Genomic DNA, 26,123 nt, shown 5'->3' on the forward strand with positions numbered 1-26,123 from the left:
CTGGTAGGTCAGTGAAGGGTTATAAATAGAAAGTAACATTATCTGATTTGTGTTTTTACTTTTAAAAGTCCCTCTGGCTTCTGTGAGGAGAATGGGCATTAGGAGGACAAGAGTGGAAATAGGGAAATCGGCTGGGCCTCTGGTATAGTAGTTTGGATGAGTGCTAGCACCGGCATGGTTGAGGGGACCAACTATAGAATGGAAAGAAGAGGTCACATTTTGGATATATTCTACAAGCAGATTTGACAGGGCTTACTTTTCCCCTGGATGTGGAGCGTGAGAAATACAAAACAAACAAGCAACTTAATAAACAATGAGTCTTCATTTTTGGCCTGAGAATCCTGCTTCCTTGAAGCAAGGAGGAAAACTGGCTACTTTGAAAGTCATAGATGAGGGCAAAGTATTTTGGTTACTGTTATGATTGCATAGGACAGCTGGGTCCCATTACTCTGCCAAAAGCCTAACACCCTTTGTGCTATTTCTTTCCTCTTTTCAAGACCAACACTACAAGGCAGTATAAGATACGTGTCTTATCTCCTCAGCCAAACTTCAAATCTTATATAATTTTTTTTGTGGAGTTCACCATGCCCTATGCCCTAGCACTCAGGAAACGTAGAGACATGTAAAAAGAACAATGGATGTGAGTGATTAGATTTAGAGACAGACCACAAATTAAAGGGATGAAAAACCCAGGTCAGGACTGACAATATAAAACAAACCGAATTAGAAACTAAATGTTAATAAATCATTTATTAATAATAAGAAAGAAAGAAAGAAAGAAAGAAAGAAAGAAAGAAAGAAAGAAAGAAAGAAAGAAAGAAATCTTTGCTTAAAAGGTCAAGATGTGCTATTTTACTATATTCTTATTTAGTCTTTTAATTTTCCAACAGGGGTAACTAGTAGTCAGTGGAAAAGTTGAGTCTTAAAACACATATCTTAATTTGAAAAGATATATGCACCCCTACGTTTACTGCAGCATTGTACGATAGCCAAGAAATGGAAGCAACCCAGGTGTCCATCAACAGATGAATGAAGATGTGGTGTATACACACACACACACACACACACACACACACACACACACGCTGGAATATTAGCCATGAAAAAGAATGTGATCCTGCCATTTGCAACAATGTGGATGGACCTAGAGGGTGTTATGCTAAGTGGAATAAGTCAGAGAAAGACAAATACCATATGATTTCTCACTCACATGTGGAACTTAAGAAACAAAATAAATGAACAAATGAAAACAAAGAGATAAACAAAACAGACTCTTAAGTACAGAGAACTGATGGTTGCCAGAGTGGAGGTGGGTGGGGTGATGCATGAAATAGAGGGGATTAAGAGGCATAAGCTTCCAGTTACAAAACAGATAAGTCACAGAGATAAAAAGTACAGCATAAGAAATATAGTCAGTGAGACAGCAGTATTGTTGTCTGGTGACAGATGGCGACTATGCTTATTGTGAGGACTGAGTAATATACAGGAATGTTGAATCATTATGTTCTGAAACTAATATACCACTGTATATGTTCATTATACTTCAATAAAAAAATTAAATAAAAATACCTTTCTTAATTGCAAGGCCTAGTGATTTTTTTTTTATAACATGTTGCATACAGGCAAAAACCGATCCCCTATGATGAATAACAGTGCACAGTCCACTTCACTTCCATTTCAATTTTGTTGAAGCAGTAAGAAAGGATGAGAGAGTGTGATCCCCCTCCCACAATTTCACTCACTTAAAAGCAGATAGTGATATTACTGGTACATCAATAAATGCTTTGATTTTGTGCTGTCATTAAAATTAAAATTAAATTAAATTAAAATTAAAATTTTTAAGTGAGTTCCCTTAAAACTACTGCTATGCTTTCCTGTTAAAAGATGTATTTCTTTTCATTTCTTAATACACAGTCATTAGCTTTGGAAACCTTAACTCCTTTGAAATACATATTAATTTAAATATTGTCTTTAAAGTATACATGTGGGACAAATAATAAAAAATATTCTAAATTACGATGTTTCTAAATTACGATGTCTTATCACTGGCTTGATTGGTTTTAAACAACTCTTGCCTGTGAGGAAAGCATTCTGGAAGTTTCCTATTTGTTGGTAAGGAATATAAACAGAGCCAAGGCTTTGGGAGAAAACAAATCTATTGGGTGATATATAATATATTATTTAAATGTATTTTCATCTGTTTATTTTTACCTTTATTAATGTAGCAACTGGAGAACTTAATCATCTGTGAGGCTTGCATTATATTTCCATTGGACAGTATTAGTCCAGACAATTATATGATAATATAACTGCATAGACTTGACAAGACAGAGATAAACCTCCAAATGTTTCTACAACATTTTTTTCCATAAAATATGAATAGTCCCTTTCTGAAACAGTAAAGAATGCATGAAAAATCTCAAACATGGGGATTAGAAAAGTAGGTTTAACAGCTAAAACATATTCCAGAGGCATGTTACCTTTCTGGAACAAGAAAAGGGTCAGGAAATAAATACTCAAGTCAAGCACTGAGCACTAATGCCAGTCATGAACAATAGGTAAATGGATGGGCAGGGTTGTGTTCCAATAAAACTTTATAAAAAAGGCCAGATGAATCTGTCCCCCAGGCTGCAGTTTGCTCACTCCTGGTATAGAGCAAAACACCATGAATTCAAACTTCAAAGTGAGTTTTAAATGACCTGGCTTTGCTTTATTTTTTTTTTCTGGCTTTGCTTTAAAACATGCCAATACAGCACAAGAAAAGTCAAAATCAGCTGGAAAAGAACATGGAATTCACGAAATGAGACAGAAATGATGAGAAAAATAAGAAAATTGTTTCCTGTCTCGGAAACAACTCTTATATAAAGTTATGGGAAAAAAACACTTACATTTAACTCTATTATCCACAGTAATGTTACAAATAAGAGGTCAAAGGTGACAAACAAACAGAAAGTCCTCCTGACATCAGATATGCCTTTCTTCTCTCTTCCTTCATAGGATTCAATCCTGGCCATGAGGTGTGTAGGGTTGATGGAATGGACGTCGCGCAAAGAAGCGTGAGAGCTCTGGCTCCCTGTGAGAGCGTTTTCCATGTCTTCTTGCAGGGGGTTCATCCTGAAGGAAGGTTAAAGGAGCCTTTTTCCAACTTCACCATCCCTAGAGAAAGGAGAGCTTTGTGTTAAATCAGAGCTCACCTACCACCACCATGCCAGCCCCACCACCCACCACCGTGCAACTGTTTCTTTAATGAGCAACAGTGTCTTAACTGAAGACATTTGTTTTGATGAAGACAATAAAGAGAAAGTGAAATAGGAAGCAATTCTAGATGTTATCAATCAATACTACAAAAGAGCTGTTACAGAAATGAATGAAATAAAGAAGAATGCAAATTTACAGTATTAAAGAGAAAAGACAGGATGCTAACCACATGAGAAAGGTATAACTGATAATCCAGAGCAGACCCGTCCTTTGCTGTGCCAGGGAGAAAACCTTTCCAACTCTGTGTCATTTCTCCTGAACCAGGAAAACATTTTCTGAAAGCTCCCCAGACAGTAGGTAACCAGAATATCTAAACTAGACAGGAAAAACATATTCCTGAAGAGGAAATGCATTTCCCCATCACCTCTGAATGAGTAAGCATGTTTCCTGGCCTCTTCTTGGAAAGGAAGTACAACCCCCACCACCACCACCAAAGTTCAGCATTATGCAAACACCTCTGTGCTAATTACACAAGTTACAGCTCTATCTAGAGATCCAGGGCCATCTCTCCCCAAGATCAGGATGTGCTTCTATAATAAAGGTAAAAGATTAGTAATCTAAGTGGTCTGATCACCTCACAGGTGATGCAAAGTCATGAAACAGTATGGTGAACAGTGTCGTTTACCAAATATTCCCGTTTCCCTCCCAAAGCATCTCTCCCCACGGGAGGATTCTATACCCCTGGCTCTATCAACCTCATGAGCCTTTCTTTGGCCAATGTATCGCAAGCAGAAGTCTGTGTGCCACTTTTGTCCAGATCTAGGAAAAATGCAGATTCCTTTCTTTCTAGCATAGTGACTGGTGATGTCCAGATAAAGAAAAGCATTTTCAAGGTGAGTGAAATAGATTTTGTTAACAGACTGCTGAGATTTTCCTAAAGCACTGTAGTCCCACTTGGTCCTATTCACAGTCCAGAACTATTTCTTTACACATGACCCTCACTTCTCTCCCTTCCCACATTTGGGAACAAAAGTCCTTCCCACATTTTCATAGATGTGGTAATAAAATGAATTAACATTTTTGAAAGCAATTTGGTTACATAAACTAAGATGCTTTAAAATATTCATCCTTCTTGGGCTAGTCATCTTACTTCAGCAAACCTAGAGAAAATTAACTATAGACCTTCAGGACAGAAACTGATCTATGTCAGTAGAGGTCAGGTTTGTGATTACTCTTGAGCAAGAAGTTGACTAGAGCTCACAAGTTTGGTCAAATTCCATTTCTTGGCTTGAGTAGTACTAGCATGGATGTAGGTTGTGGTTTCAGTGGTATATTGATTTGTGAATATTCAAAATGCTATACACTTATGTACACTTACATATTTATGAACTGTGTATGTGTCTCTGTTAAGCAGACCTTATCATTATATATCTATAATAGTTCTGGTTAGAAAACAATCTAAATATCTAACAGAAAGGTAATAATCATAGATAAATAGATAAATCATAGTACAGACACAGTAGTCATTGAAATACTTATACAGTATTTAGAAGTCAGAAGAAGGCTTATATTACAATAGTAACTAGCCTAAACTCTGAATATTAAATGGAACGCACATACACATACAGAGTATGTTCACAATTTTGTAAAAATAAAACCAAATTTTTAAAAGAATGTACATATGAAGCATATCAAATGTTAATACTGATTATTTCTCCCTGATAATATTATATCCCCCCTTTTCCTTTTCCATATTTTCAGATTCCCTATTTTGTACATAGTATATTTACAACAGGAAGGACTAAATTCAAACGTAATATTTTTATAGTCATGGACAGATGTCCCAGGACTTTATGAGGCTCTTCCCTACTTTTTCAATACATCCGAGTGACAGTAGATAACATCATCTTGGACGTTCTGAAAAGCTCAAAGAAGTCCACTGCAGTGCTTTGTAAAATAAAATAAAAAATTCCAAAAACCAAAATTATTTATACACAATTTCTTTCTCAATGAGATCATTACCATCCTAGGGGAAGGAATACCATTGGCATATTCCCCAGTATAGTTGCTCTTAAAACAAAGTTTGCAAAACACTAAATTTACATGCCAGGCTTCTAGGAGTTAATTCTAAAACAATAAAAAGGAAAGCAACTGTGTTTTCTGTGATGAAACACACATTTCAGAGTTCAAAAAGACACCAAAAATGCTCTCTAAATTTGAACCCAGATAAATACAGACCTATTTCTGTAACAATACATTCTACAGTAAGAAAAACCAATCTAAATAGTGTTTAAACCAACCTAATATTCTATTAGCAACTGTATCTAAAAATTAAGTTCTCAAGTCTACTAAACTGTACAGACAATCCAATGAATTCACAACTGAAACTCAGGACTGTTTTTAGGAAGAAAATCACTTCCAAGGTAATTAGATCATTTTCTCAGGCTCATTCATTCCTCCCTCCCTGAGCCAACTCCTCATGAATAAAAAATGGTAACAAAACACGAACCCTAGAAATCGAGTCTATTTCAAACTAAAACCTGACACCATACGATGGTATGCATCTGCCTTGAGAAATGAGGATCATTACATTATTTTTTAGATGCATGTGCACAACTGCTAACTAGCTAAAATTTATAGATATTTATATATCTTCAACAATAGTTACTCAAAGCACAGACTGTCGTGAGCAGACTGATTCTTATCAGACTGATCCTTCCCTAGGACAGAGGGAAATCTTAAAAGGGAGAGCTTCCTTTTAATGTATAAAAAAAGAGAAGAGTACTACATAAAGCCCCTTCCAACTCTACAGTCATAGGACTTCATGCTAACCTTGTTCTCCCAAGATTCAAGTGTGGATTCCTCCAGGAAGACGTCACTGAAATGCTCGCCACATTCCAATCCCCAGGCAGGGTCAAGCACATCTTCAAGTTCCCCTGGGACTGTAGACATGCCACTTCCGGTATTGCTTACCACAATGTGCCCTAATTACCCATTTACTCGCCTCTCTCTCCTGCTGGTCAGTGTGCTCCGTAAAGGCCTTGAGTTTGACTTGCACACCTCTGTGCCCCAGGAACTACCACAGTATAACTGCACATGGCGGGAACAAAACAACTGTTGACTAAGTCCATTCTACCATCTAGCACAGTGGCTTTCAAAATTCTCTGAATGGAAGAGACGACAACTGTTTTTTCTAAGGAAGAGCTTGGATATTCGCCCAGTTATAATTTTGGAACTACTGAATATTCAGTTCTTGGTACTGAGAGCCTCTCTGGGGTTGGCTTGAGGAAAGCTAAGCCTCTGTAACGTGGGTGTTACGCATTGATCAGCTGTATGCACAGGAACCTAAATCTACAATTCAAGATTTTTTCCAACTATTGGAAAAAAATATGGGGGATGAGGAGTGGGGTGGAGAATTATTAAAAAAAAAGACAAACATCTCCTTATCTTTTTCTTGGCTTCGTATAAGGAGATGAGAATCCCCTTTTGTTGTTTCAGTTTTTGAAAATGAGATTCCTATCTTCCTGCCTAGATGAATATCTTCCTGTACTATAATATTAGCCAGCTATTTTTATAATTATGCTGTTTTAACAACTGCCTAAAATTCAGTGGCTTAAGACAATCTACATTTATTCTCAAGCTCACAGGTCTATAGGTTGCCTGAAGTTCAGCTTATCTAGTAGAGGCTCAGCTGGGCAATGAGGCTTCTGGGGACAGTAGAACTTGGCTTCAAACTGTGTGTTCCATCTACTCTGATCTTTGTCTGTCTTCCTCCTTGGACCAGGACTATCTGGGTCATGTTCTTTTCATGGCAAGTGGCAAGAGCACATGAGACAAGCTAGGTCATGTAAATACATTTAAAATCTTTGTATACACGTCTGTTCATATTCTATCAGCCAAAGTATATCTCAAGGCCATGCCCGAAGGCAGCAGAGCTGGGATGTACGCTCCATTCAAAGAAGAGGAGAAGTAGTATTTGCTGGTTAACGTTCCAATCCAGCACAGCTATCAAGGTTCTAAACCAGGGTTGGCAAACTACAGCCTGAAGGTCAAATAATGGCCTGCTGCCTGTTTTTGAATATCGGGTTTTAATAGAACACCACCACACCCAATCTTATTGTCTATGGATGCTTTCACACTATGATGGCAGAGGTGAATTGTCACAACAGAAGTCATATACTACAATATTTACTATGGGCATTTTTCTAGAAAGAGGGATTACTGTTTTCATTAGCTTCACAAAGAAGACCCAGGTAAGATTTAGAGTTGTTTAGATTAGCAAAACTAGGCTAATTGATGAATATTAATTTTTCCAACACATGCTCTGGTTGCATGATTGGCAAAAACCTGTAATTCATTCTAATTTTTCAACAAGTTGCTCTAGTAACACCACAGGTTACATATACGCCTTATGGTGGCTTACCCGAGGGCCACTTCAGCAGTGCCTACAGCATAAATATGCTGCTCTTTGATTTAATTCTCTTTCCTTAATTCCACACTACCAGAATTGGAGAAAAACTATGCCCCATTTATGTTGGTAGCTTCATGAATGATGATATCCTTCCCACATGCAAGAACCGAAACAAAAAGAACTAAGATCCTTTCTGCTACCAAGGAGAAATGCTTACATCTTTGGTATTCTTCTACTGCACTCATCCCCAGGCTGGGTGCAAATGCTGAGCCAAAACTTCAACTCCATCTGCTTCAGCACAGAACTGATACTATCCAGATGGTAAACAGCAGCTGCTCTGAGCACTCACTACCACTGCTAGCATCAGACAAAAGTCCCACACATTCTTGTTACCTTCCTAGGAGGAGTAGAGAGAGCCTCTAGGCACCTACTGACGGTGCCAAACCATGTCTTTCAACCCAATCACCCAAGCTTCTTCTCTGTACTACTTCTGGCAACAGCCAGGACACTGTATGTTCTCCAAGAGAGTGTCAGAATGACAGACTTTAAAATCACTTAATTTTAGACAGACTTAAGTCATCATCTTAACCAAAGGGCTAGGGAGCAGACTTGGCTTATAGGCATGTTTTGATTGGTCTTGCACATTGTTTCCCAAGATTTTGAACTAATCGCTAACATTTTAAATAATAAATTTTCATATAAAAATCCAGATGTGCAGCTTCCCTTGAAAAGTTAAAAATAGAATTTCCAGGCCTGCATTTCCTTACCATGACAATAAAGTCAAGAAGCTGCTGACCTCTTTAGATGGGGCATGCACTTTCTACTTGGCCTAGGTTTTGATATAGCTTGGAGGCATTTGAGTTTGGCACTCTGACCTATTTCCTTGTTTTATAGACAAGGAGATGAATTAACACTTGAAGACTAGTCTCATCATATTGTTTCAAAGCTTTCTTCATCTTTGTTACCAAAGTTATTCTTGCCTATAAAACAAATGTATTCTTAAGAAAAATTATTTTAATTTTTCTTAAATTATCTTAAATTCTTAAGATAAATTTAAAAATAAAGAAAAGAGAATCTGAGGCCTATGTGGATTATAGGGACATGCCCATCTAAGAGATACTTTAAAATATATTTTAAGATTAAAACTTCTTTTACTCTTCTTTCTACTTCTACTTTTCTACTTCTTTCCTCTCCATCACTCTGTCTCCTCCCAGATTACTAAAAGGAACTAGGAGTTCCTTAGTATTTAAATGCTGGGGATGTAGGCAATGAATTTGAGAGTTCGTAGAGACATGGGCTGCCTCGCTGTGCCCACTCTATCATAGGACTGGGTTTCTTTGGGAGGAAGAAGCAGCCTCAGCTGGCTATCCTCTTGCAAGGCCCACATGTAATAAGACCTAGTTTATCATGGCAAAAGTCCTATCTAGAGTCTAAAGGTTCCAAGATTAAACAGCTAGAACTGGGAAATGGGAATATTGAGGAAATAACCTGACAATTACAAACATGCCCTGCCAGTAAGAGAAAGAGGCATGGTAACTAAGAAACATAGACGCTTTAAAGAATAAACATGCAGAGAAAGAGAGGATGTGGGAAGGGAGCTAAAGCCAACCTGGAGTGTCAAAAAACATAGTGAAACAACCTTCCTATTTTAAAGATATCAGTATGATGTGAGCAAAGCTCTGCCATGCCTAAGAGTTGGATATCCTACATGTCAAACTCAATTATTAACCTTTTGTAAAATATAAAAATGTCTACTTCATGTTTGCTTAAGTGAAGCTGCTTATATATTTTAAAACCTCCAAAGTGGTTTGTAGAAAAGATGTTCTAAACAAGGAAAAAGTATAATTCATTGCCCTGTACTTCATGCTGTTGGTGTTATGAGGTATGTCGATCTTAGCCTGGAAAGTAAAGGTCTGGTACAATGTTGATGAAAGTGCTTTAGAAAGACTGGCAGTGGGCAAAGTTAAGGAGCTGACGCCTCTGTGCAACACCTGGGCTTCCTGAGCTGGAGAACCAGGATTACAAAGCACTACAGGCAGTTTAACAAAATCAAGGTCAAACAAACCCTTTTTTGAGGGGCAAATAGCCCACTACCACTATGTCCACATTTCAAAAGTCTTGGTTTACTTTATGCCATATAATACTTCAAACTATGTCTACAAAAATATTTCTAAAATCTAGGCTATTGGATTGAATTTTATTATCTTTTATTTTGTTTGAGGTTTTTAGTTAAATTTTAGTTAACATACAGTGTAATATTGATTTCAGTAGAATTTAATGATTCATCATTTACATAAAACCCTCAGTGGTCATCACTAGTGCCCTCCTTCCTTAATGCCCACCACCCAGCTAGCCCATCCTTCACCCATGTCTTCTTCAGCATCCCTCAGTATGTTCTTTATAGTCATCAAAAAGAATGAAATCTTGCCATTTTCAAGGACACGGATGGAGCTAGAATGTATTATGCTAAGTGAAGTAAGTCAGTCAGAGAAAGACAATTATCCTAGGATTGAATTTTAGTAAAAAATTTAGTAAAAAATTCTATAAAGCACTTAAATTAAATCACCCTGTTTGGCATTACTTCAAATAAAAAAAAAAATCTTTCCTCAGTCAACAAGTCAAATTTTGCCAGTAGATCCCTATAAGTTTAACAATTGAGTGAAATATTTTTAAAAAATAAATGTATATGCATGTATAAAAACTCTGCAAAGCTTTTTACAGATCTGCCTATATCATCAGGGCTACAATGGGGGAGCAAAGAGGAGAATTTTGAAACAATTAAAATAATACTGCTCTCTGATAAACAATAAATTCAACACATCAACAATCAGAGTAGAAGTACTGTGTTCCTAAAGAAGTAAAATGGTTCACAGACCAAGATAGGAGAACACTGACAGGACATATGTACATCCCTCAAGAGGGGAAGAGGAAATGTGCCCATCAGAAAAGGGATGGATGGAGGTCAGTCCAGAAGACAGAAAAGGACTATCACAGCATACGGAAGCTGTATTTAGCCTGGCATATTCAAGTGGGAGTACCTTGACTGTTGCATTTTCAGTATCTCCAGTCCACGGGCCAGATTATTTCTATGATTAATATGATGGTATAAAGGTATCATCAGTGCCTTTTGTCACTGAACAATTTAATAATTCCCTGCATGCCTCCTACTACCTTTTAAAAATTGTTTCTTATTAAAATGTCATAGTGTAGATACATAAACAATAGACTGACCAGCTTGAAATAAACAGTCTACATAGCAGCTACAGTATTCACTGCATATGTGAGATGTGAATTAACCCATGGGGCTCTATAAACAGATGGTGACAAATCAAGTTTCTCGGGGAATCAAGAGAAAGAGCTGTATTATAACAAAGACTATATGATGCTGCTGAGTAATTTTGGAGGAAGTGAATGTCTGGATGTCGCCTGATGATCCTCAAAAGCATTGCTCTTTGAGAACTCCTAGAGATACCAACTCTCAATGGTAGTCATCTTTAAATATTAGCATATTTTGTGTATCATATGCAAGTAGTGACATTCCAAAAACAAAAGAGATGTATAGAAAGTCATACATTCACTCGAGTATTCTTCCAATATCTCCTTATAAACTTACAAGATACATAACAGTTGTGACAATGGACATCCTTGTCATATTCCTAACCCGAGGGGGAAAGCTCTCAGTTTTTTTCAATTGAGGATGATATTCGCAGTGGGTCTTTCATATTTGGCTTTTATGATGTTGACGTATGTTCCTTCTGTCCCTATGTGGTGGAGGGTTTTTATCAAGAAAGGATGATGTATTTTGTCCATCTACTGAGGGAATCATGCAGTTCTTACCCTTTCTTTTATTAATGTGGTGTATCACACAGATTTATTTGTGGACTTATATGCAATTATCAATAATTTTCTGTAAGTAAATTATTAAGATGACCACAGTTATCAGGCTCAAAACAGAGATAGTATAAATGAACTTGACTCTGTCATGGTAATACAGTACATTTGCTTATTTTAAAATCAAATTTACCAGTATTTGAGTATGAATACTAATTCATAACCAATAAAAGGCAGGGTAAGTTCAGCTAAAGCTTCTTAATAAGAATATAGATTCTGACATATATCCTCTTAACTAAGCAAATATAGCTAATATTTAGACAAGTGTAATACATTTGAAATCAGGTGTAAGATTTACCACTCAGTATCAATGACGTATGCCTTACCAGAAAGAACAGAGATAAAACATGCATCTTAAAAATGAATAAAATGTAAAAGCTAAGTAAATGATAGATTACAATCAAAATGGGAGGTTTAATAGTTTACTTTTTTAAAAATTCTATTGGTATTTTAATGACATACATATGGATGCAAATTATTTGAATACATAAGTTTTTTAAAGCTTGATAATTATTTTTTAACCGCTCCATCACAGACTATATGTTATTTTGAAGATATAATATTCTTATATGGAATTAGATTTTTTTCAGCATAAAACTATACTACTAAAAAAATCTAATTCAATAAGTCTTAAAATTTGGAACTGTATATAGAAAAAATAATTCATAATAGACACTCAGAGCAGTACTTTCTAAAATAACTACTGAGATAAATATATTTAAAAATTTTTGTAATTAAATTTAAAAACTGATAGTTAGACCTTAGGAAAATGTTCATATGGAGATGTTTATAAAAGACTTCTGAAGAGGCTCCTGGATGGCTCAGTCCGTTAAATATTTGACTCTTGATTTTGGCTCAGGTCATGATCTCAGGGTCCTGGGATCAAGCCCCACGTCAGGCTCCACATACTCAGCTGCTTGAGATTCTCTCTCTCTCCCTTTCCCTCTGTCCTGCCTTCCCCACTGCTTGTGCACACCTGCTCCCTCTCTTTCTCAATAAATAAATAGATAAATAAATAAATAAATCTAAAAAAAATTCTGAAAATGTTCTACTATAGAATCACTGAAGTAAGAACACATGAAACTCTCTGATATTGAATGTAAAGTTTCATTTTTTCCTTTTCTATATCAAGGATGAAAAGTGGATATAATGGAAGTAAAACACCTTACTCTGAAAAAAAAAAAATTTGTTTGTATAATAAAAAAATAACAGTAAAAATAGTGGAAAGTTGCACTTATAAAATTCACTTCCTTAAAGTGCTTTAATTACTTTTTAAATAAAGAATAAAATTTAAAAATTAGACATTTTGGGACGCCTGGGTGGCCTAGCCATTGAGCGTGTCTGCCGTCGACTCAAGGCATGATCCTGGGGTCCCGGGATCAAGTATCACATTGGGCTCCGTGCATGGAGCCGGCTTCTCCCTCTGCCTGTGTCTCTGCCTCTCTCTTTCTTTGTCTCTCATGAATAAATAAAATACTTATAAAAAAAATAGAGACTTAAATTATAAGGTTACAAAAATCACAAGTATCCTACAGGGAAAAATATTAAAGAAAAGAAAAAACAAGAGTATAATTAATAAATAAATCCTAAAGAAGAAAGGAGAAGGATAAATGTTCCAAGCTGGGGGATGGATACAATAGGATTCATTATACTAAACTCTCTACCTCTGTAAATGGATGAAAAATTCCACAAATTTAAAATATATAAATAAACCCAAGAAATAGGAAAATAGGTAAACTTAGACTGGAAATACTAAATCAAGAAGATGTAGATGGCCTGACTACAATGCACCATCCCAAAAAAGAAAAGTAAAAAAGTTTACAAAGAATTACATAGCAAAGGAATTAGAGCCAGACAGCTTGTTCGGTATTTCAAAATTTGATTTAAAAAGGGTAAAATATTGCAAACTGTTCCAGAACATTAAAAAAAAAAAGCTATCATATCATTAAATAAGGCTAGCATAATCCTGACATTATCTGACCAAGAATATACAAGGACAAAGAACACAAGTATAAACATATCCTATATCCTATCTATGAACATGTTATTATATAACACTGTATATACCATATATTAGCCTAGTAGCAAAATGAATAATTTCCTTAGCACAGACTGAGTTACCCAGAGTACTGGGTACTTAACTTACACTGGAATCATTTAAGCCTCACAATAGCTCCCATGAGTAGGATTCCTATATTCAAATGTATTTCCGAAACATGGCATACATAAGTCAAAACTCATACAAATAAAAACTAAACGCAATAAGGCAGATATTTCTACCCATTAAAATGTTTCTTTGCAAAAAAAAAATGTTTCTTTGCATTTCAAAAGTATGCATGAACAAAACATGATTCACATAAGCCAAAAAGCTTTGAAATTATATAAATTTTGACTGGTTTTCAGTTTAGGAGGCCTGGCATACTTTCTTTTTTTTTTTTTTTTTTTTAATCTTTTTTTTTTTTTTTTAAAGATTTGTATGTATTTATTTATGATAGTCACAGAGAGAGAGAGAGAGAGAGGCAGAGACATAGGCAGAGGGAGAAGCAGGCTCCATGCACCGGGAGCCCGACATGGGATTCGATCCTGGGTCTCCAGGATCGCGCCCTGGGCCGAAGGCAGGTGCTAAACCGCTGCACCACCCAGGGATCCCTTGGCATACTTTCAAACTTTGTGGACTCTTCATCTCCAAATTGACATCTACTGTCTTCCACTTTCCTTCAAGTATGGCTCTTTCAAGTCTCTCATTCTCCGTGTTTTGAAAGAGACAGGGTAATATATTAGTGATATAAGAAAAAAGCGCAAACTGAAAGAAAAAATTAACAACTGCAATGCTGGGTGGCAGGGAACAAGAGGCATCAGAAGAGGAGTGTGTGCCCATCTTTAGGGACACACGTGTGGACAGAGAGGCTACAATGTTGCTCTATCAGTATAAGTCAGAAATCTGGACTGTAAGAGGAAATTAACCAAACACCAAGTGTTAGTTTAATGAAAAATAAATAAATAAATAAATAAAGCCACTAAAGATCAAGGAAAACTCATTACTTATAAACCATCTGGCCTGTACTTCTGCAAAAAACATCTACAGATGATAAATATGCCATCAAAATTCAGTTGCAAAAGAAAATAACTAGTCTTTCTGGCTCACAGAGAAAGAAATTTATATGTCAAAATATATTGAAGGTTCCATTTAAGTTAATGAAACAAAACCACTTGCACGCATTATGTAGTAAAAGAAACTTCAGGTAAATAAATGATTTTAGGATGAGGAATTTGTAAGAACATCTACAAAGAGAAACATCAGTATATAAAAATCAAAGGTGTCTCTATCTTACGTTAGAAGTGAAACTTAACGATGTTTATAGCAGCAATGTCCACAATAGCCAAACTGTGGAAGGAGCCTCGGTGTCCATTGAAAGGTGAATGGAGGGATCCCTGGGTGGCGCAGTGGTTTGGCGCCTGCCTTTGGCCCAGGGCGCGATCCTGGAGACCCGGGATCGAATCCCACGTCGGGCTCCCGGTGCATGGAGCCTGCTTCTCCCTCTGCCTGTGTCTCTGCCTCTCTCTCTATCTCTCTGTGACTATCATAAATAAATAAAAATTAAAAAAAAATTTAAAAAAAAAAAAGAAAGGTGAATGGATAAAGAAGATGTGGTTTATGTATACAATGGAATATTCCTCAGCCATTAGAAACGACAAATACCCACCATTTGCTTCGACGTGGATGGAACTGGAGGGTATTATGCTGAGTGAAATAAGTCAATCGGAGAAGGACAAACATTATATGGTCTCATTCATTTAGGGAATATAAATAATAGTGAAAGGGAATAGAAGGGAAGGGAGAAGAAATGGGTAGGAAATATCAGAAAGGGAGACAGAACATGAAGACTCCTAACTCTGGGAAATGAACTAGAGGTAGTGGAAAGGGAGGTGGGCGGGGGTTGGGGGTGACTGGGTGATGGGCACTGAAGGGGGCACTTGATGGGATGAGCACTGGGTGTTATTTTGTATGTTGACAAATTGAACACCAATAAAAAATAAATTTATTATTTAAAAAAAAGTGAAACTTAAAAGTGTTTAAAGACATAATGAAAATCTTAAAATTCAATTAGAAAAATGGGCAAAGACAAGACACATAAGAAAAAAATGTATTGATACTCTAATAAAAAAGAATTCTCATCCGATACCTGTAAATTTTTTAGAGAAGCAAATTAAATTTATGAGATCATCTATTAAATAATTTCCTCAGACCTTCAGGTAGACCTCAAACTCTTAAATCTTGCCTAACCTACCACCTGGTCTACTTCTGCCTCCCTCTCCAGAACCACTCATGCTAAAAATCATAAGCACTTCCCTAAAGTAATCACATTCTCTGGAAGCTCTACTTGTATTTTTCTCTCTACCTGGAGTGCTATTCTCCTCATCTCTATGGCTGACTCATCCTATAAGCCTTAACTCAAAGGTTACTTTCTCAGGAAGCCTTGGCTTCTTCCACTCTTTCACACCTCTCTGCCCTGAGAAAAAATTGGCAACTGCAGTGCCGGAACTTCTATAATGACATTTATTTTACTGCATCAAGATTATTTTTGCTCTTCATTTTTTTTTAAAGCAAGTTTGCTTAAAATGTTGGGATTCATCTATTTACCAGTCCCTTCATTCTGGACAGTGAAAGTGGGAGAAATTAAAGACAGACAGACATGGAGCACCTGGGTAGGTCAGTCAGTGAAGTGTCTGACTCTTGATTTTGGCTCAGGTCATGATCTCAGGGTGCTGGGATCCACTCCTTCATCAGGTTCCCTGCTGAAAAGGAGTCTGCTTATCTCTTTCTGTCCCTCTCTCTGCATGTGTGTGCTCTCTCTCTCCTTCTCTAAAATAAGTAAATAAACCTTAGAAGAAAATACAAAAGACTATTGAAAATTGCATCAAAAACATGCAATTGAACAAAATAGATGCAAGATCCCAACACTGAAAACTATAAAACACTGCTTAGAAAATAAAGATGAAAATAAATGGAGAGATATATGATGTCTACGGATTCGAAGAATTCATAGTGTTAAAACTTCAATTCTTCCCAAATTGATCTATAGCTATGACTCAATCCTAATAATAATCCCATCAAGTTTTTTTGGTAGAAACTGACAAATTAATTCTAAAATATATATAGAAATGCAAAGAAATGAGAATATCCAAAGTAATCTTGAGAAAAAAGAACTAAATTGGAAGACTCACATGGCCTAACTTTGAGATTTTCTATAGAGCTTCAGTCATGAAAATGGTGTGGTACCAGCATAAGATCAACAGATTGATCAACGGAGCTAAGAGAGAGCCTAGAAATAGACCTGCACTTCTATGATCATTTGACTTAAAAAAGATGCCAGAGCGATCCAAAGGTAAAAAGAAAGTTTGTTTTTAATGAATCATCCCAGGACAACCAGATATCAAAACTGAACGGGGAAAAAAAAAAAAGAACTTTGAACCCTGACTCACACTGTACAAAAAATAAGAATGTGTGGGAGAATATTTTTACAACCTTTTCATAGGCAAGGATTTCTTATAGAAGACACAAATCTATAATCATTAAAAAATTTTGTATATGCTGTTTTGAAGAGTTCCCACTGGCAAATGTAGAAAAACCTCAACATGAAAACAAGTAATGACAAGATATGTTGGAAAAACTGAGGGCTGCCTGGGTGGCTCAGTGGTTGAGCATCTGTCTTCAGCTCAGGGCGTGATCCCAGATCCTGGGATGGAGTCCCTCATCGGGCTCCCTGTGGGGAGCCTGCTTCTCCCTCTACCTATGTCTCTGTCTCTCATGAATAAATAAATAAAGTATTAAAAAAAAAAGTTGCAAAAGTCCACAGTAGTGTTTATTGTAAGAGAGAGAGAGAGAGAGAGAGAGAGAGAAGTTCTCCTTTACAGGAAAAAAATGTCACATAAAAAAGAAGAAGAGATAATATAGTTGGAAAAAATCAATAATTTGTAACCCACAATTGGAGTAACTGAGCCATGTAAAAATCTTCAATGGACACTAAAAAAGATGTTGTTGAGAAATAGGATCTTCATAATCTCAAAGTCTTATCCCTCAGATTATCTAATAATTCCTTTGGGGATAATATATCTTTATAGTGAAGACATCTAGCAGCCACCATCTGTACCAAGTCTTCAAACAGCATTATCAACACTGGAATCAGCTGACATTATATACCCTCTGATGTGATGCAGTAAGAAATACATAACACCAATTATCTACTATGACATGCCCTTGCCAAAAATGTTTAACCTGATTTTACTCATAAAGAAACAGGGGTGCCTCAGTGAGTTAAGCATCTGCCTTCAGCTCAGGTCATGATCCCAGGTCCTGGGATCGAGTCGCCCCACACTGGGCTCCCTGTTCAGAGGGGGATCTGCTCCTCCCTCTCCCTCTGCACCTCCCCCTGTCAGTCTCTCTCATTCTCTATCAAATAAATAAATAAAATCTTGAAAGAAAGAAACAATCAGACAAACACAGCATCACAGCATATTGGGATGTTCTCCAAGATACGTATTGTGGACTGTTCAAAGAAGTCAACAGGGTTAAAAACAAAACAAGAACAGAAAGAAGGAAAAGTGTGCATACTCTTTGAACTTAAAACACATAGATACAATTATCAAATGCAATGCAGAAGTCTAGACTAAATGTTGAATTTAAGAAAGAAAAAGAGAAAGAGGAAAAGAAAGAAAGAGAAAGAAAGAAAGAAAGAAAGAAAGAAAGAAAGAAAGAAAGAAAGAAAGAAAGAAAAGAAAAGAAAAAAGAAAAGAAAAGAGAAAAGAAAAGAAAAGAAAAGAAAGAAAAGAAAAGAAAAGAAAAGAAAAGAAAAGAAAAGAAAAGAAAAAAAAAATAAAAAATAAAAAATTAAAAAAAAAAAAGAAAAGAAAAGAAAAGAAAAGAAAAATACCTATAGAAGACAACTGGGGAATTGATTATAGTTCAGTACTCTGGTTATAGAGAATGCCCCTATTCTTAGTAGATGCATGCTGAAGTACTCTGTAGTAGTGTCATGAAGTACACAGCTTAACTTATGAATAGTTCAGAAATACATGAGGACAGGAAGATGTTTTGTAATAGATTTGGCTCTCTATCCAACCAACTAGGACCTATAAACATACAAAGGACATACACTTAAATACAATGTGTATACAATATGTACATACATATGTAGCATATAGACATTATAAAGAGCAAAGGCAAATTTTCATTACAAAAAAAAAATCACTAAAGTATGAGCTACCCTTATGAGCACAGAGGCACTAAATTCATCCTAGAAAACCGCTTAAGCCATTCTACAAAACAGAACGAACAGGCATTTTGTATACATTTGCATAATTCTTCTGAATTCTTCTGTACATGACTGTTTGAGACAGTGAGACTAAAAGGAAAACCTCTGTAAGATCTCTAGGCATCCAAATAATTTTGCTCTTTATATAACTAACAAATTATCCCCACACAAATGAAAGTTGGTTGAAGACTTCTACTAAAGTACTTGTGACTGCAGATAGAAGTTGATTTGCATGAACTTTCAGCCAGTGTCAAATACCTAATGGTCTTTTTTGTCCATCGATGGAGGCCCCAATCAAATGATGGAGGGTACACTGAGCAACAGTCTAGGCTCTAGTTTGCTCAATTCTTTCGTGAAAATGTGCACAAGATAATTATTTGCTGTAAGCTTTTGCTAGCCAAATCTGTCCCACATTTGGTTCCATACAGTAGTACCCAAACTTTCCCCAGACACTTGGGGAAGGGGATTTTTTACAAGGTATCATGCACCGAGGCCCAGGCATACCATGTGCTGTTTTACTCATGCAGTTGATTTATTATACTAACTTGTACCTACATTTCAACACCACCTCCTTCTGTTCCTACTTCTCTTTATGAATTTAAGAATGTCCAACTCCATAGTCATCTCTCCATATATATTTTCCAAGGTTTTATTCCAAATATTTATTTTTTAGGTCTCATATTTCCTAGTGTTGTTTACTCACTTGGGATGTAACGAAAGCTTTTATTCTGTCCTGACAAATCTACTCACTCTTCGCTGCTACTTTCTGCTCTCTTCCCCCTGTCCCCAACACACACATTCAAGGTTTTCTATTAAAACCCTCAGTCCTTTCTAGCAGTCTTGTCTCACTCAACAATTTCTGCTAATATCAGACCAAAGTAACTGTGTGTGCATAAAAAGGATTTGACCTTTCAACAGTATGCTTCAAGACTAAGATTTATTTAGAAATTAATATTAGTGATGGGGAAAAATTAAAGTAGAAAACAAACATGTTATGGTGCTGCTTTTAGGTCAGTCTTCTTTTTTTTTTAAGATTTTATTTATTTATTCATGATAGACATGGGGGGGGCGCAGAGACACAGGCAGAGGGAGAAGCAGGCTTCAGGCCAGGAGCCCGACGCAGAACTCGATCCCGGGACTCCAGGGTCACGCCCTGGGCCAAAGGCAGGCGCTAAACCACTGAGCCACCGAGGGATATCCCTTAGGTCAGTCTTCTAACAACACTAATTTATCTCCCAAGCCCAAAGCTGTTTTTATGAAAACCTGATTTCTAAGTGATCTATTTCTATAGCAATAGTAAAAATATTTGTGAACTTTTGACACTGAATGTAGACATATTAATGTTTACAGATGGCTGGATAAATCCATAATGACGTTTCCATAATTTGTAAAGCAAACAAAAATATATACTGAGAAGCTGAATCTGGATGTGTACTACAACATTTTAAAATTGCATTTGATAATTTCTGAAAATTCAGAGTTTCCCAGAAATATACCATGTCCACTTTTATTGCTCCACAAATACATTCTGAGCACCAAAAAAAAAAATGTGTCAGGTCTTCCTCTGAGCAGTGGGGATGTGGTAATGAACAGACAAAAAAGTTCCTGCCCTCACAGAGCTTACTTTCTAAAGTAAGGGGGCTGAGGATAAACAGAAGAGCACTGTAATTCTTAAACTGGACAGTCAGGATGTCCTCCCTAGGAAGGCAGAGCAAAGATCTGCAAGGAGCAGTGTGAGGAGAAGGAAGAAGGCCAATGCCCTCAGGTGGGGTGCAGCTGGCCTGGCCACCTAGGAGTGCACACAGGTCTTTAGCTTTCAGTTTTGCTGGAGCGAAGTAACAGAATAGAGTTGGAGAAGAGGACAAGAGAGAGGTTAAGAAGGGACAGAGGAGTTTGCAGTCCACTTTAAAAACTTTAAGGAGACAGGAAGAAACTGGAAGGTTTTCAGCAGAGGCTCTCTAGCTGAGAGAACCATAGAAGCAGGAAGACCAATCAACGGACATGGCAACAATTCAGGGAAGAGGTGATACAGTGACTCAGCAGACTGGGATGGTAGCAGTGGAGGTGATGAGAACAGACTAGTTCTAAACACGGAGGCAAAAGCATTTGTTGATAGACTGGGTATGAGGTATGGGATAAAGGAAGGACTCAAGAACTGCCAGCTTTACAGCCAGGGGACACAGAGGGATGGAGTTGCTCCTTACTGAAATCGAGAAGTTTATGGATGGGCAAATTTGAGAAAGAACTTCTATCAGTTTAGTTTGGACACACAAAGTGTGAGGCACTTATTAACATCCAAGTGGAGGGACGCCTGAGTGGCTTGGTGGCTGAATGTCTGCCTTCAGCCCAGGGTGTGATTCTGGGTTCTGGGATTGAGTCCCACATCAGGCTCCCTAAATGGAGCCTGCTTCTCCCTCTGCCTGTGTCTCTGCCTCTCTCTCTCCGTGTCTCTCATGACTAAATAAATAAAATCTTAAAAAAAAAAAACATTCAAATGGACAGTAATTATAATTAAAGTAGCTGGAAATAAGTCAGGAGTTCAGGAGACAGATCTTAGCTAGACATAGAAATCTGAGAGTCGACAGAATACAGATGGAAGGTCAAACCATGAGACAGAACAGAAAGTTGAATGTTCTCCCTTCTTTCCATAAAAGTGAGAAAAAAACAAAGTGCCTTTATTTATAGAGCAGAAAATAAGTAAGAAAGTAGATCCACTAAAAGTTCCCATTTTGTTAAGAACAATAAGCGCTGAACACCTACAAAATGTAAAACCCCAAGGATATTTAAAAGGATTCAAAATGCAATGCAAGAGATCATCACCTAATCTCAGCAGAACTTCCATCTAATTGAGGAGACAGATAAATAAGAGAAGGGAACGACTGAAGAAAAAGAAAGGAAGGAAGTCAAGTGTGTCCCCCTGAGAATAACCATGTCCTTGGGTGTGGCCTAGTCCAGGAAAAGATGAACCAGTTGGAGAGAGGAAGGACATCTGACAATGTATATTTGTTCTTCCATAGATCACAGTTGGCAAAATGGCAGCATGCCATGGAGTGGCCAGTCATGCTGGGTAGTTCATATTGTTAGCTCACTACCCTGGTTGACAACTTGGTAGGGAGTTATGCGCCCCCACTGGCGAGTCAGATGGCTGGCATGTTACAGCTACATCTCATCAGTGTTCAAAAAAAAAAAAAAAAAAAAGTCTCTCTCAAGATGGGCTCTGGCAAACAAGAACATTCATCTCTTTCAGAAACTGCTATCAGGTGGCCAAGAATAACTGGAATGACATGGGGTCTTTATAGCTACCTTCCTGCAGCTTCTATTGTCTCTCTCCAAACTCTGATTCTCCTCCTAGTAGAGCTCTCCTAGTGCTCAAATAGATTTTCCAGCTTTTCTCCCCTTCTCAGCTTTAGCTCTAATGTCTAAACTCATATATTTCCTTCACAGCTCACCTAGAAACAACTTTATTTTAATCTTCTAGGTCACAGAAGCTATACATAACCCCATTTCCCTTCATGAGTCAAACAAAGTCATTTCCACAGGTATAAAAGACTGCTGATTTTTTTTGGTTGCTGACTACCCACCATTTTCCAGAACTTGTTCTTGTTCCCACAGAAGGAAATCTACTTTTAGCTTTCCTAAAAAATCACAAGAGATCAGTTATTATGGCTATTATGGAGTTAGCACTATTTTTCCCAATTTTGAATTCATTAGTACTCTCAACCATCAGGAGATGGCAATTCGGACAACCTTGTTGCTCCTGACCACACACATTCTCATGAATATTTAAAACTTCCTCTTAGGGATGTGCTGCCAGCTTTAGCGATCATGGAGTCAACAGTCATTATTTTCTAGACAGATGAGGTCTGTTGGAGGAGATCATCAAGAAGACGTGACCACCAGCCAACCTGTGAGCTGGACCTGGCCAACTGGAGGCTCCCCATCCCCTTTCCTGTCCTTGGAATGTGTATTCTGCTTGCCTTCCTCACTCCCAGAAGCTGCTCCAAAGATACAGCCTTGAAATAGAACTGTGGTGCTGAAGCCATCTGGACTGGGTGTATGACTGACTAAACTCGCTGGAGGCCTCGATGTAAACTTTTAAAGATTCTGGAGGCTGGGTGAGGAAAACTATTCATCTTGCAGCTGCTCAAACAAGCCTTGTAAGTTAAGTTCCTTGGTTCCTTACAACTGCCACAGCCAATGTGAAGTGAACTCCTCCTTCACTCTGTCCCTGTCCTATACACACAGGGGCCAGTTTCGGGTTACACTCTGGATGCTCCAGAGGAAGTTGTGAACCAACAAAATCCCTCAATTAAGAAACCTGAAATATTTTTCAGTGCATTTGAGGACATTTCTACACCACGTAATGCCACTTCTTTAGTGCTTGGTGCAAGCAATTTTCAAACGGAGGCTTTTGGTTCTCAGGACAAACTATAATCTTATTGATCTAGATCTGAAAATCAGTTAATAGCCCAAGGCAGTGAGCTCACTGGTCTCCTGGGAATCACAGGCAAGGGGTTACCAGTGTATACTTCTCTTGGTAACCATCTTTCTTCATCTCAATGACTAGAATTAAGAATGTGTTCATCACACATTCTCCATAGGCCTCTCCAAACTTCTCTTCTCTACACAGGAGGGAAATAGCAGCTAAATTCCAAGTAGCCAGCTGATGAGTAGACAGCAAACCTAAGGTGGCTATCCAGAAGCGAGCAGGGTTTCTTTTCATTCAACAACACAAGACTCCTTCTGTGGAAGAGGAGAAATAAGCGTTCCTGCAAGGATCACTCTAGCTGACAAAGCCATCCTCTACTCACCGCTCCTACAGTGGCTCCGACACAGGGAGAACTGGTACCCTAAGAGTGACGCCACGGAAGATAAGAGGATCAACCGCCCCTGGCATTATCCAAGGCCAACTTCCTAATTCACAAACGAGAGCAAGCCAATAAAAGGATTTGTTATTGACATCTTTGCCCAGGACTATCTACCAACAGGCAGACGTTACACATGTTATCTCCTCCACTCTGACATACAGATATGGCACACAGTTCCTAACATAATTACTAATCTCTACCGTGGATGAAGATCAGCTTGGTGCATATGACAGATAAGGAAAATCAATGGCAAAATCGTGATGCCTGGATTTTTTAAAAAAGTAATCTTTTCTTTTGTCGTCTGACTTCTTAGGTGGTCACACAGGAAACTGACCTTCAGGAGATCAGCACAAGTAGACTTTATCAACCTAGCTTACGCTTCAGAAAACAGAATCACAAAAGCAAAGACCAACTAATTGTAAGACTCAGGGCAACTATAGGGTGATATACCCAGAAAACTGAATTATAGCCTTGTAATGAGAATGGATGCAAAGGACGTTACAGAGGCAGAGGACATCACAAAAGTAGTAGGATCTCTTTAAGTTCTCAAGGTTCTCGATAAAGGTTTGAAACCAGCTCCATTATTTGCTCTCAATGTAACAAGAGATAAGCAATTACAAAATCAAAAAGAAAATTATAAGAATGACTTAAAAATACAGATAATGATGTAAAACATATACACTACCTGTAAATATTTCAAACATGTTTAAGGTAGGAAAAAACTGACAAATAATAACCCATGAGGTCTTGTGTACAGTTTTTACTACAAAGACAATGCATTTATTTTCATTCTGCCATGAGTTCCATCCTCCAAACTGGGGACCATGTCATTCCCCTAAGATCTCTATTGGACTTTCCCAGTTTTCCCAATTATCATTTATTCACATTACTCCAATAATTCAGACTCACTTCATCCTCGAAACACCCTCCATGCTGGTATCATGCTAGGTTTTTAAAAATGAAAACTTGAATGCTCATTTCATGCCTCTACTCCAAACTCAATTTCTCTCTAGCCATAGAGAACCAGGGCTCTAGCCATAGGAACCTATTTTTAGTTCCCAATACAGGAGGAAGTTCAACATGTATGCCTTTGCCCTAATGCTCCCTCTTCCTAGAGAGCCTTTTCGTCTGAGCCCTTAAACAACAACAATAAGTCATTGTTCAAGGAAGCTTAAGTACCACTTCCTCAAAGAAACCTTCTGTGGCCCCACTGCATGACACACATGGCACATATCTTTAATGGCACCTCTAATCTTTCACACATTTTTTCACATGTTCTTTTCTCAGTGCTATCAAGAGTTCCTACAAGACACGTCTATACTCTTTGCACCTGGGGAAATACCTGGTCATATGTTAAGCATTTGTTTGTTCAATTCATGAATCACAAATATCATTGTAAAGAAGTCTGGGGTCTGGGTACTTGTTAACCAAAATTAGGCAAGTTTACACACATGTCTGGAGTTTCAATATATTACATTAAAGGAACCAAAAATACTTGAACTTTCTTGAATTATTATAACTGACAAAACAATCAGAATGCCCCAATTTAATGATTTTGGTCATCTCTTTTTCTAATGTATTTGGAAAGGGGTTAAAGATTTTATTTATTTATTTGACAGAAAGAGACACAGAGACAGAGACAGAGAGAGCACCAGCAGGAGGAGCAGCAGAGGGAGAGGGAGCTGGAGCTGGATACAGGGCTTTATGCCAAGACCCTGAGATGCATGACCTGACCTGAAGGCAGATACTTAACCGACTGAGCCACACAGGGACCCTTACAGAGTATTCTGAATGCTATTTACTGAAGTCACTCCAAAACAACACACTACATAAACTGAAACAAATATATGGAAAAAGAGAAAGAAATCACTATGTGAATGGGACCCAAACAGACAGATGTGTAAGTATCTACCACAAGTAAGACACTATGCTAGAGCTATGAGGAAAACTAAGATGGAAAAGACGTGACTCTGATCCCCAAGTAGAATTAGTTTTATAAAGGAGGTAAAATAGTTATACAAATAAGGAGCAATCAAAGCCTAAGATAATTATAATACAGAGAAGACTGAACTTTAGGTTGTGGTGACCAGAAAAGGCTTCATGAAAAAGCTGGCCCAAAAGGAAACATGACTTTGCAAGAAACGGAAAGATAGTATATTTTGAGGAAGAAGATGAGTAGAATAGATTAAAAAGAGGCATAGGATCACATCCAGGAGCAGTGAGCCACGAATGGTCTGGGAAGGGGCCCCACGTGAGGAAGCTTCAGAAGGTGCAGCTGGACCAGGAAGGAGGGCAGGTGACAAGGCGCATGGATGGGGAACAGGGGAGCATGGGCTTGATTTCACACCGAGCAGAGGCATGAGGGCACACAGGCTCAACTAAAGAGGCCAGAGTCTGAGGATGAGGATAATGCACTGAAGACCACAGCCATCCATCTGCTAC

General features: G+C 37.6%; 1 protein-coding gene across 2 annotated transcripts in view; it reads right to left on the minus strand.

The window, feature by feature from the left end:
* STARD3NL (STARD3 N-terminal like) overlaps positions 1–26,123 on the minus strand; it is a 52,994-nt gene that overhangs the window by 21,250 nt on the left and 5,621 nt on the right. For both annotated transcript variants that reach the window (XM_041723252.1, XM_041723253.1), the window contains one exon: positions 2,889–3,156. In XM_041723252.1, coding sequence (XP_041579186.1) covers positions 2,889–3,113 — 225 coding nt within the window. In that variant the 5' untranslated portion in view covers positions 3,114–3,156. The remainder of the gene's footprint in view (positions 1–2,888; positions 3,157–26,123) is intronic.

The sequence above is a fragment of the Vulpes lagopus genome, chromosome 11, assembly GCF_018345385.1.
Source record: "Vulpes lagopus strain Blue_001 chromosome 11, ASM1834538v1, whole genome shotgun sequence".
NCBI classification, from domain to species: Eukaryota; Metazoa; Chordata; class Mammalia; order Carnivora; family Canidae; genus Vulpes; species Vulpes lagopus.